At 35.8% G+C, this 22,330-nt stretch overlaps 1 protein-coding gene across 11 annotated transcripts in view; it reads right to left on the bottom strand.

The window, feature by feature from the left end:
- slit2 (slit homolog 2 (Drosophila)) overlaps positions 1–22,330 on the bottom strand; it is a 164,687-nt gene that overhangs the window by 36,940 nt on the left and 105,417 nt on the right. For 6 of the 11 annotated variants that reach the window (XM_088636432.1, XM_088636440.1, XM_088636424.1 and 3 more), the window contains 6 exons: positions 7,481–7,552; positions 6,740–6,811; positions 5,675–5,746; positions 3,376–3,519; positions 2,144–2,307; positions 1,549–1,572 (listed from right to left, as the gene is read on the bottom strand). In XM_088636432.1, coding sequence (XP_088492558.1) covers positions 1,549–1,572; positions 2,144–2,307; positions 3,376–3,519; positions 5,675–5,746; positions 6,740–6,811; positions 7,481–7,552 — 548 coding nt within the window. The remainder of the gene's footprint in view (positions 1–1,548; positions 1,573–2,143; positions 2,308–3,375; positions 3,520–5,674; positions 5,747–6,739; positions 6,812–7,480; positions 7,553–22,330) is intronic. The other 5 variants (XM_088636460.1, XM_088636517.1, XM_088636488.1 and 2 more) reach the window with 1 other exon arrangement.

The raw sequence follows: 22,330 nt of genomic DNA on the forward strand, positions 1-22,330 counted from the left end.
AGTGCACTTCATTTAAAAAAAAAATATATATATATTTTCCCCTTTCTTACCCCCAGTGCTTTGTTAATTTCCTAAAATCAGCTACTTGGCTCATGCGTAGCATGTGGGTACACTATACTATAATGCACGATTTTACTTATTCTTGAAAACATTAATTGTTTTATTTGAAATTAAATACACATAAAATATTGAATTGTTCAACAGTCCTCTTGTTGGTACTGTAAGTGATTCTTGAAACACAAAGAAGTGTGGGTATTAAACATACTTTGCCCTACCAAGATTATCATTGCCTTTAGCCTGCTCAGGGAAATACTGAATATTTTATGGTATTTGTTTTGCTTCTGACTCATTATCCAGTGCCCACATTTTGTATTCCCTTATGATGTGCTTAATAATAAACAAATTAAACACTTTTTGAAAACATGCAAACCCTGTAACACAGATTGTGCAAAGCATTCACAAAAAATGGACGAACATTTAATTAAAACAGCAGAACATTTATAAATAGTAAAGCTACAAAAATGTTAAATCTAGCATGTTTTATTGAAGTGGTTATTGAGAAAAATCTTGGCCTAACTGATGGCTTCTCAATTTTTCAGTCTATTTTTGGGATGTGCACAGAACGCTTTTCTTGTTGACCCATCTAAGCACTTTGATTTTCTCTGCTGTGAATGTATTTTATGATGTACTATATTGTTGTTATTCCATATTATTTTGGTGTGTACTATATTGATTTCAACTACATGTGACATCTTATTGACCTTAATTGTCTTTGTCTCAGTGTTTATGCTAAATATAGGATTACATTTTACATACATTCGTGCTTGTGATTTGCAATTCTTTTACGGACTTTTTTATTGAGTGTATGAACGACTAAGATCTAGTAGTAATCTAGAAGATGACTCCTGAAGTCTGTCTTTTTACTTGAGTAAATCTCACTCCCTAAAGACACTAACATAGCTAAACATAGAAAACATAGGTAATGGCTAAACGTTGTTAGGTTATTCACTTACATCAACCAACAAACATGGATTCTTAAAAAATCCATGAGCATAAAAACTGAGCATGCTCTTAAATAATTAAAAAAAGAATAAAGCCATCAGCAATATATTGAATAATTTATTTGTGTTGTTTAAACAACAATTAAGCAATACAGATGCCAGAGTAAAAATCAAGAAAGGAATGCCAATCTTTGTACAGAAATCATTAAATTACAAAGCCCCAGAAAGGCACTCTTACTAAGAAGCTACTGTAGGAAATATGGCTGGCATCTGTATGACGATTGCTTGGAAGTACTGTGAGGACTGTGCACACATATCATTTAAACATGTAAGGAGAAGTCAGATCTGCATGCTGGTAAAACAAATCTAAATGAAAACAGCAGCTGAACAAACTGTTTTCTAGTGGAAGTTTTTATGTCCCTAGGTGAAAAACAAAACATGCAATCTAGATCTTAAAACCTAAAACAAATTAAATTAGGTAGGGGTAGGAGGTAGAGTTGGGGTAGTAATCTGTAGGTGGCCAGTTCTGTAACAGAGCCAGACCTACCTGGAATGAAATACTGTTCATTTGCTAAACAAGAGAAGAGATAGAAAAAAAGATGTAGCTGAACATTGGCAAGAAGAGGGCACACAGTTGTTTGTTTAGATAGATTGTACACTGCTGATAAATCCATTAAGTGAATAATGAATCATACCAGATAAATCATCTAATTAAATAGGGAATAAGGATGAAATATTAAAACTAATAAAAAATGTCAGAAATAATGTGTGATAAACATCTCACTTACAAAGATAAGTGAGGAAACTGAAGCATGGACAGTATGAAAAGAAAACAAAAATACTACTAATTCAAAACACAGAAAAAATACTGTTTTAATCCAAACAGAACTTCAGATTTACATAATTCCATTATTCACTTAATTCTGGCAGGTCCTTTACCATTTTAACAAGTGTGCATTTATTGATCTTTTGGTTGGTGGTCAGAATAAAGGAAAAAAAAGGTTAGAATATCATCCCAGGATGCTTTATATGATACAGCAATAATACAGGTAGATAAATGCAAGTCAAAATGTTTAATTTTCTCATTACAGATGTCTGGACAGTTAGTAGCACTGTAGAGAAAGAACAGTGAAATCTTTTACCTGAGCAGCGGAACTTCTTGCTCTTAATCTGACCGATTCTCTTGTTGGCCAGCCGACGAGGACTGGTGCAGCGGGCACCACTTGTCTCAATGGGGTTGTCATGAAGATAATCAGCAAGCCATTTCAGATGGCAGTCACAGATAAATGGGTTCTGGGCCAAGTGCCTTGAAGGAGTGAAAGAGCTTATAAATTTGCAGTTGCAAGCAATTCAAGCGTGAAGTGTCTCTATGTTAAGATGGGTCTATTTGTGCTTTCTGAAGATGTTGACAGTCCTCATCAGAGCAAGAGGACACTATTCGACACAACTAGTCTGTTTGGTTGAATAGCAGCTAACTGATCCATTTCTTGAGGAAAGCTTTATTGACATGGGCTGGTAGCTTTTCCTGACTCCCACTACCCTTTGTGTAAAAGGTCCTCACACCTCATTATAACTTGTCTCCTACAGCTCAGTTTTCTCAGTTGATTCTGAGCACTACAGGGTTGACTTTTCTACGCCTTTAACGCTGGACGCTTCGGTCACCTTGTCTTATTGTTTTGTAAAGTGGTGACCAGAACTAAGAACAATATTATACTTTAAATGAGATCTTACTAGTGCTTTGGGTAATTTCAACACCACTTGATTTAAATTCTACACTTAAAGATATTAATCCTTCAGAACAACGTTGCTTCCCAACCTTGTCTAGAAGATATAAATGGTGTATGGTTTGTCAGGTTTGTCAGATGGTTTTCTGAACAGTTTTTATCAATCCGATAAACATATTTTTTATCAATCCTAATGAAAATCAAGATTGTTAAATTTCCTGCTGTTTCTTCTAATCTTCTGAGAATGTTTACTAAGTAAACTACTAGCTAAATCATAATATAAACTAGAAACTGTAACACTCTTTATACAGATTCTTTTGGAAACTGAACTTTTATTCCTTATTTCTACTGTTTTCTATCCATTAACAAGTTCTCACTCTACATACTTTGAATGCCTACCTGCCTGAAACTTAAGAATTAATCTTATTTAACAATGGCTGGACCATTAAGAGATTGTTGTCAGACACTAATCTGCTGAATCCTGCCATTGGAGTAGCCTAAAGCTACTTTCAAAGAAATGACAGATTTTTTATTCTTTGATTTGGGATAAAATTACCTTACAAGTTAGTATATTGAAATAATGGTTTAAACTGATCTCAGATATTCAACATTCAAAAAACATAATGGAAAAATAAATCAAAGTTACATACAATGTCTGAATTGCTCGAAGAGATGCAAAGGTTCCTTTGGCAATTGTCTGGAGTTTGTTGTCATAAAGAGAGAGCAGGTTCAGATTGTGCAGATCTTGAAATGCATCCACACGCAGGCAGTTAATCTTGTTAGCATTAAGCAGCCTGTCAAACACAAACAAAATACAAGTAAAGATAAATTTTGTTAGTATGAGTATAAAGCCAAATCAGTGTTCAGACTAGCTTTTCACCTGTCACTGATTAAAACTACGAAAACATCTTCATAGTTTGTTAGACAAAAAGAAAATACTATTTGTAAAGAATATCAGTCTTGATGCTTTTTCTGATATAGACATCATAATTATTATATTTAGGCTTCTTGAAAACATCAAACCTTTTATTTTTAAACTTAAAAAATATAACAAAACATCAGGAAAAAATAAACCTAATATTAGGCAGAATATTTTCGGTAGAGATCTCTAGATGTCCTAGTAGTATTTGGATCTTTAACAGCGTTTATATGATCAAGCTTACATAAAAATAAGTTTCTTTCTTTGCTTTAAAAAGCTACTGTTTTACCACTGTTAATGAACATAAATTTCGTAGAGAATATATCTGATTATGTAACTACATTCCACATAACAATATGTATATATTTTGAATTACTCTTACTATTCTGTTGATAAATGCCATACCTACATTTTAAAGGGCAAATTGCATCTTATGTTTCCAGATACAGATCTTAAAAATATGTCTTGAAACTGATACTTTCTGTGGAATTTTGGATTAACGTCTATGGATGGCAGTTGTGCCTGTACTAATACTCCTGAATTCCCCCGAAGCTAGTTACTACAAGCACTGCTCTGACACTTTCTGCAACACTGCTATATCCATATAGTTAAGGAGCTCAAAAAGCCTCGAAACATCCTGATTTCCTACTGACACAACATAAAAGAATGTCTGTGGGGCAAGTTATGCCTTTTCTGTTCCATCTACTTTTCCTATCATTTAACACTCACAGTTTCATAGAAGCAAACATTCCTGTTTCTCCACTCACAAGGTCAGTGTCTGTGGGCATGTTGAGATATTAGTCAACGCATTGAGCAAGACACCTGTGCGAATTTCTACATGGTTTGTCAGCACTTAGGGATTAAACTCAAATGTCTTTCCTGTCATTAGTCAAATTTGCCAATGGTTTCTTCCTCTTCTGAAAGATTTAAAACCCCACTGAGGCATCAAACAAAGATCACACTAATATTTTAACAAATGGTATTTTGTTTTTCCTAGGATGTGCAATAAGTGAAGGAAAGAAACAATCCTGAGGGGGGTGCTAAAGACTATCTTTCTCTCTCGCTGCCACTTCAGCACAGGATACTTTTAAATCCCACTGCTATAAAATAAACCACTAAATGCCTAAACACAACTGGATGTTCCCACCCCTTCCACTTTATCCCTTAATTATTATTATTAGTAGTATTTCTAAGCTGGCTAGCCTGCCGAACTGTAAGCCAGAGATAATCTCTCATAAATGATACTGCAGTTTCATATGGCCTGGTGAACATATTTTATATTTTAGTCATGCGTAGCGCTGCAGCATTATCACTCCTGCTGGTTCTCTTGACACAGCTTGATAAACATATTAATGCGGTGGCTGTCTCTCACGCTGCCAATTGCCGCCAGAGATGGAGGCCGCCAGATATGACAGCTTTATCTGGTCTAGAGAACAGTTGGCTGTCTGACATTCTTAACGTTTCAACTTCTTATGCCCAAGAACACTTATGTATAAATAGCTCTAAATGATACACAACCAATATAAATATAATTTATTCTAGGAGAGAGAGAAAAAGAAAAAAAAAACGTACAAATCAAGCTAGAATTTGCCATTTCCTCTCTGATTCCCCATTGGCATTTGTGCTACATGATGGTTAACCTTGTAATGGCATACCCTTCGCTTCCCTGCAATTACATCTGAATAAACTCAGCCTAAGTTTACCACAAAAAATAATATTTAAACAGACAATGACGTGAGAACAATTCCACAGTTCTATACAAGAAAAAAAAACTGTCTTGGCTGTGGATCTTCCTTTAGCTGTTTTTACCTTTTGGCATGGAATTAATCTCTACTTATTCCTTTGCAGCTCACATGTTGGTTTAGCTCATCAAACCTCTTCACTCACTGACAATGAAATTAATCCTTTTGGCTGTAACACTGATGAACAAAATTATTGTGTTCCAAAGTAAAAGCAATGGTGCAGAGACTAGTTTAAAACTTAGGGGTCCTTGCTGAAGCCTGCAAATATAAATATTTGAGTTTACTTACAGTAACTGCAGTGCGAAGAGACCCTCAAAAAGGCTTTTGGGGAGTTCTGTGATTTTGTTTCCATACAGCACTCTGACAGGAAGAAAAACATCCAACATCAACATATTAAAATATTAAAACATCATTTGTTTAAATTTTTTTGTGTGCCCACGGTGCCTTTTTGTGTCAAATCCTAATCAGAAAATAGAAAAATACATTGAAATTATTGTGATATTGTAGCCACTCAATTTAGAAAAAGTTCACAAGCACGGAAAAGGTTGTATTCAAATTCCAAGGAGACAGCAGTGTCTGAATGGTGTCCCAGAGAGAATCAAAAAAAGGAAATGCCAGCAGAGCAAACACTTCCCACTGCAACTCTGCTTCATTAACGTCTCCTCACTGAGTGGTTTTCTTTAAAAATAACTGGTAAGTGATAGCAAGGAAACAGCACTTCAAAAGACAATCTAAGTAAACACAGCGTGTGAAATATAAAAAACATGTGTTCAATGCAATGGAGGAAGAACTTTTCCAGGTTAGTGCTGTGATTTTGTAGAATCCCTCCATGAACTTAACTGCAGTACATGCTGTCATAACCTTAACTCATGTAGTTAAACCTTTTGGGAACCTGTCTCTGGCCGTTCTGGGGTTTGCTGACTCAGAGGGATGTACAGTTCCATCAAGGTTAAAGTCACTGGTTATAGTACTCTGGAGGGAAGACCTTGACCACTGAGTGTTCTGTGAAGCTCTGTATGTTGTCAAAAACTCTGACAGTTCACATTTTAGGACACTGCAGTCCTTGCTCTTCCAAATAAGACCTGGTCAGTTAATTTGGAATCTGTTCCTTATATTAGTGTAATGTTTTTCAATCTATATCATCATGCAAAACACCCTTCCTTGGCGATATATGCTTTGACACACACAGCTTAAGAGATGAGTGTTTTATTAAGAAACAATATTAGATGCAATTGCTTATTTAAGCAAGTTTAATTTTTAAATTGAATGTGACACAAACCCCATATTTTAGCTACTCCTTTTGAAATACGTATCATTCCAGTACATCAACATTTCAATTAAGAAACTACTTACAAGGAGTTGAGAGAACGCAGGCCCTGGAAGGCATCTGGTGCTAATTCAGAAATCTGGTTATTGCTCAGGTCTCTAGAAAAAGAAAAACATCACAGTGAACACTTATCTGAATGTACTGAATGTAGGCAAAGCTAATACCCTGGCAAAGTAAAAGAACAATTAAATGAAACAAATGAATATTACCCTGTTTTATAATGTATTATATTTTGTTCTCTCTCTTTAAGAAATACTTTTACACTTCTTTTTGTTCTGTTATAGAAGCCTATATAAAATACTTGACTGGAATTCATATACCAGAAACACTATTAACAGCACATTTCTGAGGACAGCCAAGTCTGCGTCAGTATTCAACAGGAAAGCTCCCCCACCATTTCCTTATTAAGCCCAGAGGGCTGATCCACTTAATAAAAAAGGGCTTCACTTGAAAGAAGTGATATGCCACACGGACTTCTAAAAACACGTTTTAGTAGGCTATATTAATTCTACCTTGTACTAAAATTCCCCAAACTTTACAGAACATATTTTAGAGTTTAGAGACCTCAAAATGTGAATGAATTTCCAAGTGCTATCGGATCACGTAAATGACAAGAATAATTTCCCTCAAGGTTCTTCCATCTGAAACAGAAAATATTTTTCCTGTATTTTTTTATGTTCAGGTTATTCAAGTGTGTACAGTAGTCAGGGACTGTGCGTCTTGCTCTGTAAATAGATAGCACAGTTCAAATGCATTTCCATACTTACATTCTTCTCAGTTTTTTGTATGGAGAAAAAGCTCCTGGAGGGATGACCTTGATTGCATTCTGCTCCAAGCGGCTGAAGGAAAAAGGTTGCAGATCTGAAGATATGTCTCTGATTATAGAATCAATTCATGGAACAAAGATTTTTTTTTACATTGAGATGCTAATATAATTCATCATATTCCCGCTCAGAAATAAGATATGTTAATTCATTGGACTCATAAACATTGGGCAGTTTAACCTCCACACATGCCTGGGGCAGTATCTACACTATACTAGTTACCATGAATATTGTTAGTATTTAAAAAAGCACATTATTAGAGATTTCAAGAATAACAGAACTTATACATATCTAATAAATATCATAACGGTAATTAATACCATTTTGAGCCTTCTCGTAATTCCATACAGTTAACTCTGTATTATTAAATAATCTGTGCAATATATTACAACATTTTAAACATTTTTACATTTACCAACCTGGGAATATAAATGGAACCTTCATACAGTACATTGCTTCTAATTTACCCTGAAAGATTACTATTTTGCAAACAGCACTTGTGTAACAATTAAAGTTACTAAAACTCCAGGCTTTTTCAACTCAGCTCATGCAAAGCTAAGTGAATGCAGAGGTCTGGGTAGTTGTTCCATAACAACAGATTGTTTGAATCATAAGTCTTTTAACAGTTTAAATGCTAGGTCGCTGATATTTTTCATAAAGTCTAAAAGAAAACCATGTGGATTTGGGTCTTAATTTGATTTATTGGAATTTTCTAGATATGGGAATTTATTACTTGAACTGTGTTCCTACAGATGCAGCCATTCAAAATGGGTGAGGTATTTCGCGGCATACCCCGGTGGGCGTGTCACAGTATCACGCGGTATCACGCATTTCACGTGTGTCACGTGACTAACTATCCGGCGTCGCCTTGTAAAACCGCCAGGGGGAGCTTAACCTCTCATGTACAGCATTTGAGCCTTTAATTTTGAACTGTGTATTACAGCATGTTAATCATCAGTCATTAAAATGTTGGTATATATTATGAAAGCAAGATTGCTCAGTTGGACAGAAGTACACAACCTACCTTTATCAGAAATATTTATGCATCAAAGCCTTTACTGAAGATATTACTAATAGTATTAATAATGGATGACTTTGGACAAGCTGTATACTCAAAGTATAATTTCTTTAGCACATTTGTACAAGCACTTGGAATCTGTCCAAGCCATACTTTGTCAGGCATTTTGTTTTACTTCAACGGGGCATAAAAACTTCCTTGCTTTTAACAGGGCGTTTCATAATTTCTAGCTACGAAAATGATTTAAAATGCGACACCTATCATTCAACTAGAGCTTAAAATATCACAAGGAAAAATACACACCGGTATTCCATTTCTCCCTAAACATTGTAAGCTTCGAAGTCTTTAACTAACGTGATACCGGAGTCAACAAGCATACTTTTAGAATTTGATTAAAAGGGAATATAATATGGAATCGCGTATCTAAAGAATTTAATAACGGTATGATTATATCCGTGTACTGCGGCAGGACTGTGTAAGGCTGTTTCGCCTACCTGAACATGCGAGCTGTCTTGTAGCCTACTGGTCTAGGTGCGTGACTTCCAACTGGTAGGTTGTGTGTTCGAATCCAGCTGGTGCTGGACTTTTATTTTAACAAACATTTCTTCGAAAAAATAGGTAAGCGATATTATGGACAATCAATTGACTTTTATATTTCAAAATATCGCAACATGATCGATATTTGCGATATTTTGAATATATCTTCCCTTCTGACAGTGGTTCCTGCTTCTATTGTGTGTGTGTGTGCAACAGTAAATTGTTATAGAGAAATGGAGGCGGGACAGTATGCGTTACAATATAAACATTTATATTGATTTAAATCGTGTTCTGATTTAAATCGCAAACGCGTGTTTAATTATGTGTTTTTTAATCATGATCAGGCTAATGCATTTCTACATTTTCTGTATGAACCAGCTTAGAGGTTCATACAGAAAGACAGCTTGTGTTTAAATTGAGTGTAAGGTAATTTATGCTTCTAAAGTCATGGTCAGTATTGTTGTACTGTGCTGTACTGTGTCACATTATTTTATAGCGTTTTTATTGCGTTATTAAATCCGGTGGCGCTGTGTTAGTTTCCTGACTCACATTATTTAAACTGCGACACTGATCATTCATCTCTAAATAAACTTTATTTTATATAGCATTTTAAGCGAATAGGTAATTAGATTGCTCATAAACCTAATCACTTTTTCTTCATAAACACAGCGTGATTGCTCTTTGAAAATGCTTTTCCTTTATTTTTAAAGTAGGCTCAGATTTCAACTATAGATCGTATTATTATAAACTTTCTTGGAAAAATGTATTTTATGTAAACCATGTTTGCTATTAATTCATTTAGGGCTAAAATACGTTCATTGTCTTCTAATCGAGTCGAGTTGACATTGGAAGCCTGCCACACCCGGACCGTTAACGCATTAGCACGTCAAAGCCCATTGAGCCAGTATTGGCTTTAGTATCCCCCCCTTCTCCCCTCAATTCAATTCAATTCAAGGTGTTTTATTTACATGACAGATGGGTACAAGCAGTGTTGGGTACTGTATGTATATTGTAACGCTTACGGCAGACAGGCACTGTGTAGGAGCCGACGCACCAGAGCAGCGCCTGCAATTTTTATATTTATAACTTAGTTTTTAAAATTAGTCAAGCAATACGAAGCATCTCCTTTTACTTAGTGCCTGAGCATACTGCAACGCGTGTGAAGCCCATAAACGATATTAATTTTGGAACTTAAACATACAGTATATGGCTGGTCTCGGTACTTTAAAGAAAACATACACACCAGTATTCCATTTCTCCCTAAACATTTTAAGCATCGAAGTCTTTAACTAACGCGATACCGGAGTCAACAAGCATACTTTTAGAATTTGATTAAAAGGGAATATAATATGGAATCGCGTATCTACAGAATTTAAAGACCAGACAATCGCAAACTCGTTTTCAATAAAATTATTTTATTCATTCAGCAGTTTGTGAGAGGGACATCCAGCAGGGAGAGACACACACACCGGTTTTCATTGACAACATTGTTTTTTTTTCAATTCCTCTTGTCTAACAGGAATGTTTTGTTTGTGGACAGACTGTTAGACAAGAGGAAAAGACTGCCTCCTCCTACGAAGCATTTCGTTGATCCGATCACGAATTCTTTTCCAGTCGTACGCAGCAAGGGTTGAGAATCTCCGATTCACCATCGTACTAATGGTTTCCCGGAGATTGGGTTAAAAAAAACAAAAAACATACTAACAACTGTGCCATCCTACTCCTTAGTTAATACATTTTATTATTCATAAACAGTTAACATTGTTAGCAAAATATTTTGAATTATATTTAACCCTATTTTTTCTTTAGTTTTGTATTTAACTTATTATATGATAGTCAGACTTAATGTATATTTGAACAATGAAAATATATTTTTACAAGATTTTACATTAAGCACTTAAAATTAATATGGTTAATAATAGTAAACTGTAACATGCTGTAACAAGATCGGTTACAAGAAGAAAATGCTTTCAGAGAAAATGTTTCAACCAAACTTATTCCCACACACCCCGCCCCCACTACCATTAGAATATACACAAACATTTTAGCGTTTCATTCTGAGCAGAAGACTCTCACACCTGAAGAGTGCTGGCTGTGACGAATTAAACCGGTTTTACAGGTTTCAATCACAGACCATGTGACATGGGACTCAGTAAACTACAGTAACACCGTATTTGATAACGCTTTAAAAACGCTATAAAATAATGTGACTTGGCACAGAACAAGTTTACAACACAGTACAAAGATAAATGCTGACCATGACTTTAGAAGCATAAATTGCCTTACACTCAATTTAAACACAAGCTGTCTTTAGCCCTCTAAGCTGGTTCATACAGAAATGTAGAGATCTAGGCTCAGAACACACAGCTTCATTAGCGAATACATATGCAGGACAACTGGAGAAGACGTTTTACAGAGGATGGATTTTTAGAAACATCCCATCAGACATCCCATCATATTCACAACGTGAAATCTAGAAAATAATATTACGTAACCAAAATCCGCAATATGGAAACAGAACCTGTGTAATTGTTGATAGATGATGTACTCGTAACATTTTTTCAAGACGAACTACAACATTTAAAAAATGACTTGTATGTACTTGATATCTCTAATCAATCCACGGGTCCCAGCACAAAACGAAAGTAAAACGCATACCGTTTCTCGCTTCTTATTGCTCAAAAGTAATTTGACCGTATGAAATGCATAATATAAACCTAGAAACATATACGTGAGCAGTACTTAAGCACTGTAGTATCGGTGTTAAGACATACCTCTCAAATACTGTAAATCAAGTTAAAAATATCTCAAGACCGATTCTGGTCGTAATGAAACCATGCAAGGGAGTTTTTATGTCCGTTGCAGTTCTTTTGCAACATGAATATAATTATATCGTTATTAATTTCTTGAGATACGCGATTCCATATTATATTCCCTTTTAATCAAATTCTAAAAGTATGCTTGTTGACTCCGGTATCACGTTAGTTAAAGACTTCGAAGCTTACAATGTTTAGGGAGAAATGGAATACCGGTGTGTATTTTTTTCTTTAAAGTACCGAGACCAGCCATATACTGTATGTTTATGTTAAGATTTCCCTTCAGTGGTAAAATTAGATATGAATATTCAATACTTAAACGGGCACAGTTAAGACATTAAATATACATGTACATATTGTATACAGTACAGTTTGCATACGGTAATATGTTTATGTTACGCGATTAAAAAATAAATAAATAAAACTGGAAGGTCCAGCACCACCATTATGTTTATATGGTTGTTTTTGTTGGTTGGTTGTTATTATGGTTATTAATAATTCGATCTATAGTTGTAATCTGAGCCTAAATAAAAAGAAAAAGCAAGTGATTAGGTTTATGAGCAATCTAATTACTTATTCGTTTAAAACGCTATATAAAATAAAGTTTATTATTAATTTGCTGGACAGAGCGGTGAACATTATTATGCATAAGACAAAGATAACGATCCTGATCAGTTTAGAAATCTGTGTACGCTGTAAGGTTTTTACTTCTTAAACTTTTAAAATACACGTTTTGAATGGAAAGAATCCTCTTCCTGGTATAGCACGCCAGCACGTCTTTTTTCTCCAATCAGAGGGGTGTCAGATGGTGTCAGCCAATCACCATTCTGCGTTGGGTAGCAACGGGTGACTGTTCTCAGGCGGAAGATGTAAACAGCTTAATGTTCGTGTTAAATATTTTTTTTTAATTAAAATTCATTCTATACAGCAATCGCATATTTGGGTACCGTTTCATAAAACTTTCATGCTTAAAATGTTTAGGGAGAAATGGAAGACTGGTGTGTATTTTTTCTTTAAACTACCAAGACCAGCCATACACAGTACAGTTTACATACATACAGTAATGTTTTAAATTAATATCGTTTATGACCTTCAGATGCGTTATGCTCCTCTTCTTTTTATGCTCAGCTACTAAAATTTCCCTTTAGTGGTAAAATCCATATAAATATTCAAAACTAAGCGGATTAAAATGTGCACAGTAAAGACATTAAATGATTCAATCTTTGCACTACCAACCAATGCACCACGAGTGCCCCTGTCGGTCATTTTGGCCAGCCAATCACTTGCCCTGCGGTATGCTCCGGTGCCCCGCGGTGGCTTGTGGGTAGGTTACCGTACCGCGGGTTTTTACCGCGCATTTTGAATGGCTGCATCTGTATTTAGTCATATTAGGAATGATCCAGGAATCATAGAATTTTGGCCTTTGTAATTCATTGATATTGGATATTTTATTAATATTGTATAGCAGTTAAAGGAAGCAAGTCTTTTAAAACATTGACTGAACTGTAACATGATTTTGAAGCTCCACAAAAATGTAATATCTTGCTATAGAATCCTATCGAAAACAACTGCACCCAAAACAACTGTGAATGGCATCCAGCTGGATGTCCAAAACACAGCAAGAATACCGTCTGGTATGACTTTGAACCTGCAAGCCAGGAAAGAGAAATAATTCTATAAAGATTTTCAATTTTAATATTTCTGTCTGGGTGAATTAACAATGAACCAGAAGCTCTACTGCGTAAGTCCATTCCTTTAGAAACACTGACATCACAGAGGGAGTTTTTATTGTGGCTCTTTGGAAAATATTCATAACTTGCCAGGAAATAGTCACATGTATGATTCTGAGAGTCAACTTTCTGAATTAAAAAGTAAAGTGACTGTAGATTTCATTCTGTAAAATCAATAGGTCACTGAAGTCATACTCTTTAGAATTTTTAAAACAATCAGCTGAGGAACACAAAAATTGCAATTATCTCTGAGAAGAAAAAAGTCAAAGAAATTGAATTGTGGATTTAAAAGTGGTCAAATGCAAAGAAAAACTCACACATACTGGATTCCATATGCATATCGTTATTAATGTTAAAGTACTGTATACAGTATATATTAAGAGTGTCATTTTTATACCCTTAAATATATCTATAGAACCAACATAATGTATAAACAAATACAGAAAAAAAGTTGTTTTTTTCTCCTAATGTGTTATGCCATGCGTAAATGTCATTTTTAGTACACACAATTGGAAACAAATTTTTAGATCAAATGTTTCATTCAATCCAGCACATGGTGTGGAAACCACTTTAAGGGCTGTTTATAAGGATAAATCTTGCTGGTGGCACTTGAAAGACCAATTCATTTTGCTTATGGTGGCTATGCCATATAATTGCCATGCCAATTAAAAAAAACAAACAATCCTTACAAAAACTTTAAAGGAAACAGACAATGCCAAATGTATTGTTAACAGAAAAATTACATCGTGTGATTTCTAAAATTCTAATTCTGCACTTTATCTCTACTGATCAGTTTTGTTTCTCCTTGAAAGTCTAGGTCCAATGTTCCATGAAGAACCTAATTATATACATTCCACAACTGCAAGACCAGGTCTAAACAAATATCTTAAATGAAACAACCATGACCTCCACACAGACATAATGTGAAATATTTTTCATGTCACTTCTTTAAGAGAAAATACTAGGGGCATAACAATCTCATGTTCAAAGCAATGTGTGGTTTCATTCAAGAAATACTGTCAGCTGTGAAAATGTTATACCATTCTTAACAGACAGAATGAATAACCATCACTATTTCACAGACTTTAGCTTCCATTAACAGAGGTTTAGATCAGACAATCCATTAAAATAGAAAGTAAGAATATGTCAAGACTACAATTAGCTTCCACAGAAACTGCAATGTATTTTCTGTTCTGGAATATTTCAGTGACCTTCAAAAGTATGGGGATAGGAAATGTAAAACTGTTATTTTGGCTTTACAGTCCAGCAATTTGTACTTACATTAAGTACAAAATAATGTACTTTTAATTTTGGGTAATCCCAAGCTTACTGGTCATATTAGAAAAAAAATATTCTCACTAAAGTGAACAAAAGTATTGGGATACACTCATTGTAAATTGATATCAGAGTGTAAAAGTCCATAATAGATTGCATATCCCTTTGAATTTAGCTGGATAAAGTCTGTGACCCATTAAACTTACCAATCTTTTTGTGGGCAGTCATTTAAAACGCTTTGTTGCAGCCACAGAGTTCTTTTGGGGTACACTGACAACTGATTCTTCAGACAGTACAATGCACCTGCCCCCTGTTTGTCATTTTTTAAGCCTGGTGCTCCCGCTTTGCCTGGCTCAGCATTGGGAGATGGACACCCGGAAGCCTGCCTTCCAGCAGGTCTAGGAGAGACCCGATGGCTAAGCTTCATCACCGTGTCCTGACCATCTGAGTCCGGGGCTCAGATTGCCTGGCCTCCTCATCCTGGTTTTATTCCCTGTCCCTGTTCCAGATCCCGTTCCGGATTTTAACCTTGTTTGTCTCATCTCGGATGGATCTCCTGGTTCCTGGACCCTGGACTGCGCCCCGGATTCCCCCTAGGTATATTTGGACTCGTTTGCCTTCGCCATGCCCCCTGAGCACCGGATCACCTTCGTCATGCCCCCCAGTCTGTCAACCCATGCTAATCCTGTTGTACCTTTCCCTGATGTCCCTCTCCACTTACTTCTGGATTATACTGTCTACATAGGGTCCTGAACTGCGCTACACAGGAGCCTGGTCCAGCTCCCATTACAGGAAGTTAGTTTGGTCAGTAAGATTGTCCACTTTCATCTCCTGATAAACTCCTTGGCTGCATTGATCACATGTTTTGGATATCGACATGCTGCATGTGATATATACTGTATATGGAAGGCCTTTTGTCCTTCATCAGAAGAAAAAAAAATACTGTTAACTTCAGAATTCCTCCTGCTGCTCCTGTCATTACTAACATCATCAATAATGACAAATGAGCCTTCATATTAATTTCCTGATCATAAATTAAAATGGTAGGACTGTAAAGAAAAAAAAATACGTTTGCAATATTTTAGGGGTGCTGTATGCAATGCTGCTTCCATTTCAGGAACACTTAAAATTGTAAATTATATTGAAAGTAGTTCTACTGGTTATATTATAAATTATTAATTAAATTAATTGATTTATTCTCCTAATTTGGTATTACCTGGTGTCTTTACATCTTGGCTCACAGTAGTGATACCAGTACCCACTTGGGAGAATGAGTCAGTGCAGACAGGCTCCTCTGTCTCACCCAGACATTGATCGTTAGAAACTCCACAAGCTCTGCAACACTCTGTGCTGGAGATTCAAAGCCAGTGGAAGGAGAGGTGTATCTCACTCTAACATCATCAGGAGCCTGCAGGCACTTGGCAAGTTGGAAGGGTCTTTGAGTCCCTGAGAGGACCTGAGAGAACTCTGGGCAGATACAGTATTCTAAGCTTTACCCCTGTAGTCCTAATCACATACAGTACCTCTTCTTAGGGAAACCCAGTCACAGTAGGCAAGCAGAATGACCCAGGCTCAGACTTGTGATGTCTGGATAACCCTTTATCGCCCTGATAAGCCATTTGGGAGCATTGGAACACTCAACTCTTTCGACTGGTTTCTGAATTAAAAAAACTGCAACATTTTCCAGTCTGGAAACAATGCCATTATCTTTCTTTATGATTGACAGGACATAAGTGAAATCTACTGAAACGTGTCCATAGTTATAAGAAAACAGATTATGTTTGTGCTCTTATCTTCTAGGTTTTCTATTTAACTGAATTTTTTGCACTTCATATCCTACCAATTTCTCCATTTTCCTCAAAAAAAGTCTATGTTTTATAACATGGCTTGCATCTGAAGAAGGCTTCACAGCCTAAACATTGTGTTTGCTCTCTTCTCTTTTCAGGATGGAATAAACCTATTACTTGTTCATATGTTTTATAACTCTGCTTTAACTCTGCTTTGCCTAAAAACACATTTCTTTCATGCATCCAAAGTTTGCTAATACATAATAGTTAAAAGATAAATTATAGGGTTTATAAGAAAAATATCCTTGGGTATTATACTGTATATGAATTGTAAATACATATAAAATACCAGTTCAAGAAGACAACTGATAATTCATGAATCCTGCAAAGGATGGCCTGCCACCTGTGAGGCCAGGGTGTAATTTAATAAGAAGAGTTTTGCATTATATACTGTATATTCACTAAACTCCCTATATTTTGAGAGCATGATGTAACATTAGCTAATAGCCATATCACCCTGCAACTCACAACTGGCAACCCACTGAAGCTAAGCAGGTGTGAGCCTGGTCAGTACCTGGATGGGAGACCTCCTGGGAAAGACTAAGGTTGCTGCTGGAAGAGGTGTTAGTGGGGCCAGCAGGGGGCGCTCACCCTGTGGTCCATGTGGGTCCTAATGCCCCAGTATAGTGATGGGGACACTATACTGTAAACAGGCGCCGTCCTTCGGATGAGACGTAAAACCGAGGTCCTGACTCTCTGTGGTCATTAAAAATCCCAGGGCGCTTCTCGAAAAGAGTAGGGGTGTAACCCCGGTGTCCTGGCCAAATTTCCCATTGGCCCTTACTAATCATGGCCTCCTAATAATCCCCCTCTATGAATTGGCTACATTACTCTGCTCTCCTCCCCACTGATAGCTGATGTGTGGTGAGCGTTCTGGCGCACTATGGCTGCCGTCGCATCATCCAGGTGGATGCTGCACATTGGTGGTGGTGGAGGGGAGTCCCCATTACCTGTAAAGCGCTTTGAGTGGAGTGTCCAGAAAAGCGCTATATAAGTGTAAGCAATTATTATTATTATTATTATTATTAATAGTCTACGGAGGTTAGTCCACTGATCACCTTTTTACGAAGACATAATCAATGTAATTTTTACGCTTTAAACTGTTCGATAGTTTAATTGCAATTTACCTCGGTCAATGCAAACTGTCAACAATGTGAATAAAGTTTAAATTATACACCCCTGCCTAAGATCTATAGACTAATTTTTTTAACAATCCTTCAATAACCACTTTTGTTAACATTTTGTTCCTAACTGCCAGAACGCCTTTCTGTAAGGCTGCTCAATAAGAGCTAATTTCATAATGCCACTGCAGTGTTTTGTGCTTAAAGCATGCACCACTGATGTCGACAGCAACAAGCCAACAACAGGTGTTGCCAGCTTGTTGCCTTGACACACAGGCAGAGCTGAGTTGCTGTGTTATGTTGCTGAGGCCTGTTTTATTTTCATGGCTAGACCACAACAACCTTCTTCTAAAACAATATTGTTTCATTGTGAAGTTGTAGTTTCAAAACTATTGATGCAAATACCGACGTATTATTAGGCCACTTCATGCCTCTACTGTATTTTAAAAAACATAACTGTCTAAGAAAAATCACGAAAAGGTCTTTTGACTTCTATTGAATACCTATTTTAACAAACATAATGCATAACTGAAATGCTACAGTACAGAGTGTCCATTCACCAAGCATGCTCATTGTGTAATGGGCAAACTTTTCATACAGAACAGGACAGTGGCAGTAGAAGAACAGCAATCCACCATTTTATGTTTTATTAGAGAGTTTAAAACCTACTAAGCTACATGATGAGTAAATTCTAAATTACATTTTCCAATTTGCGACTCAAATGAAATACATGAATGAAAATATGTTAACTTTAAAGAGAATTAAAAATACCTGTAAGTAAAGCAATCTGTTTAAGAATGCAGTTATGATTTTTAAATGTTTGATATTTCTAATACAGTGTCAATGCAACAGGAACCTAGCATTTTTTATAGAAGGAGCCTCTAAGTTTATTGCTGTAGCTAAGTAATTTAGTTTTATCATCCCCTCCATTATCAGAAATACTTATACTTAATTATTCATGGAAAGTGTTACAACAGACTATACACAAAACATTGGCCTGGACAACATCCTGATACAGAATCCCAGTTCATTGCAAAACACACTAAGACACATATGCAGGAAGAGTTCAGAGTCACCAATCAATCAAGCCAGCATGCCTTCAGAAGTTGGGAGAAAAACAAACTCAGTGAGACCATGCAAACTCCCCAGATATGGAATGACAAGAAACTGTGAGGCAGCAGCTTACTGCCATGCTATATGTTAATACCATTCTTGTTGAAAAGCGTGTTAGATCTTGCTTTGATACGAAACAGGGACAGAACACACTAACAATAAAGACCCCGTTACTTGAAAAAAAATTTTTTTGTATGTCATAGCAATGCTGGTAGGATGACAGCAGCAGCCTCACACATCATGACAGTTCAAGCACATGTGTTGACACAGCTTGTCTAGTTAGTGGAGAGGGTATATTCATTCCTCTACTCTAGATTATACACCATCTGTGAAAAGAAGACAATTTCGTCAGTGACCACTGGTCATGAGTGGGAGGGCTACCAAATTCAGCACATGTTCCATTGCTCTAGAAACACTCTGAGCTGTATACTTTGGTCATCACTTTCAATGCATTCTAAGTCCTAAAACAGCTGCTATATCAGATGTTCCCACTCATTGCGAGTTTGATTACTTCCATGCATAAACATCAGGAGAAAGTCTGCAGCATGGATCTCCGCATTAAAGTGTACGAGGAAAATGGGAGAATGAAAAGTGGAAGTGGCGGAAACATCTCGTCATGGACTGGATCAACAACTCAGGTCTTCCTGTTCTACTCAGGAACAGATGCACAAACAGCGGAGTCTGTCTATCTTGGCCTGAACTCATTACCCACCTTCAGACCCACCAACAAGATACCCTGATTATGAGAAATCCCCTTGGGGTCTGAGGCCAACCACACCATACTTCAAAATTCAACTGTAACTCCCTGTTTCCGGTGCACTTTCTCACATGAAAAACAAGTTAGATTGATAACATTTGTTTTTCTGATCCTGTACAGTGGAATACACAATCTTTCTGCCAAGAAACAAAACTGTGTATGTCTGTGACGGTTTCATTACCTCTGCAGAAACCATCCGTGAAATTCAAATTGAGCCCCCAACTAAAGTGCACGTTATGTGAAGAATGGGTTGTAATAAAACACTGCTGCATGTTTTTCAAACGTTTAAAGCCAAAAAGTGAATGCAAAACATAGATACAAGTCTGTAGGTTTTTTTTGCCTCTTTGAAAAACATGTTCAAACTTCTCAAGATTTTATGAGACAACATCAAACAAATAAATGCAATCTCTATTAAATCTTAATGAAACAGACACGTTAATTTATTACTGGAACAATAACCATACTGTATAATAACAATAATACTTGCTGTCTAGAAGGCACTGTCAAGACAAAAATATATGTACTCCTATATCAGATTTAAAAAATAGGAACAACATACTACATAAATAAAAAGATACACAGAACATTCTTGAAATTGAAAGCATCAGCATAACTGAATTTGGAAGACAATTATTAAAAAGTGCCCATCCTTTTAAATTTAAAATATAATAATTTTAACAGGATTGTGACAATTGTGTTAGATGAAAAAATAAAATATTGATTAAAACATCTAAGTGGTAAAAGCTACATATGGTTAAAACAATGTGTTTTTGTTTAAAAATAGCTAATAATGAAAACATCTTTTTTAAGTGAATGAATCCTGTTTATTGATTTAAACAATATATTATTAGTATTAAACATGAAATAAAAATCTTGATGCACTCTCACTGTACTTCTGTCTGTAAATGTTAGAAATCTACTACAAACACATGCCAAATGTGATCACCAAAAAAAATTGTCATTTGTTTGATTATGTATTCTTAGTACAGCTTCAATTTCAATTGAAAGATTTGGTGAGGAAAGGTCTCCAAAAGTCCTTTTCGTAATTGTAAATAGCAAAAATATTTGATCAATTATCTTTGAATACCCATTGGCAATGTCTGAGAATAGTAGTTTACGGTACATTTTGGAATTCCATCCTTAAGTTTAGGCATAGGTGAGCTCCTTTGAAACCTTCCCCATTCTTTGATGCAAACAATTTTGAATGCATTCACAATTTGTGAGTTTCCTGGCAGCAATAGCGTGCTTCAGTCCAGGCGTAACATTCCAATTGGATGTGGTCAGGTGATTCTTGCTGCCCATCCAGTGCTTTGAACATTTTCCTCTTTAGGAATTTTGTTTTTGACTTGACTGTATGCTTTGGATTAAAATGTGGAGTTATGTGCTATGAGTATATGTCCCCCAGTTATCATTTCATGCGCTAATATATTTATGCTGTGTTTAATTTTCCTGCAATCACAAAGGTTTCAAGTAAAAAAAGAACTAAAGTAGGCCAACATTATATAGGTATCAACTTCTCAATTGGCATGAAGTGCACCAGTTTACATTCAACATTTTTAAACAAACATTCTGTACATTTATTGCATAACTATTACTTAATAGCGATGACAATTAATGCATTTGTCATTGATAAATAATAAATAATATCACCTCATTTTAAAATGAAAGCATTTATAAGTATAAAGCTTTAAAGTTTAATTCTCTATGGACTAAAATGGTCTGAGCGACATGAATGATAATGATGATATTTTATGTGAAGAGCTCAACAAATTGGTTGTTAAAGCTCTGTGAGAGGCCAAATTTAACAATAACTAAGGGAAGTACTTATTTATTTTTTATTATATTGCTTGATTTTAAATATTTTAGTAAACCTCAGGATAAAGGAACAAGTACAGTGTTTTTTTATATTTCTTCATAACTACATAGTAGAAACTGGAATATCAGGATGCCAATTGTTCCTCCAGTTTTCTCAAAAGAAAAAAAAGAGAAGCCCTGGACTAAGATATTTAATTATTGTCACTACTATAGACTATAGAACCGATATTTGATACTTATAACAAAATAATCATTTAAAGGAATAGATGTGCCTGTTTAAAAAATCACCAACCTATTCCAGTTTGTGGACCAACCTATCGAGTTATGCAACCCCACTGAAGGGTAGTAACGTCTCCATGATCTCTTGATCCTTAGTTGAACCTACTATATTACTATTAAGCACCAGGATCAGGATCAAGTTAGGGAAATACAATACTCAAAGGAGGCCCAAAAACATTCAAAATGGCCACTTATCATTTGTAGTTTTAATTGTGTTGTTCCTATGGGCTGCAAAGTATCAGAGGTATCACGTAAGAGCAAGGTAACCTGGATTGCAAGCAAATAACTTCCTTAAAAAAGTCATCATCCATATTCACCCTTAAGAAAAGGTTGGTGTGTACAACCTGTAATTGTGTATCCCTGAACAGGACGTAATACCCTTCTACACTACAGTGACATAATGCTACCATGTTTCTACATGAAAATAGATGTGAAGATATTATTGTAAATTCTGAAATTCTCCAGCTTTTTCTCATAATCAATTG

Source organism: Lepisosteus platostomus, chromosome 1 (assembly GCF_059453375.1).
Source record: "Lepisosteus platostomus isolate fLepPlt1 chromosome 1, fLepPlt1.hap1, whole genome shotgun sequence".
NCBI classification, from domain to species: domain Eukaryota; kingdom Metazoa; phylum Chordata; class Actinopteri; order Semionotiformes; family Lepisosteidae; genus Lepisosteus; species Lepisosteus platostomus.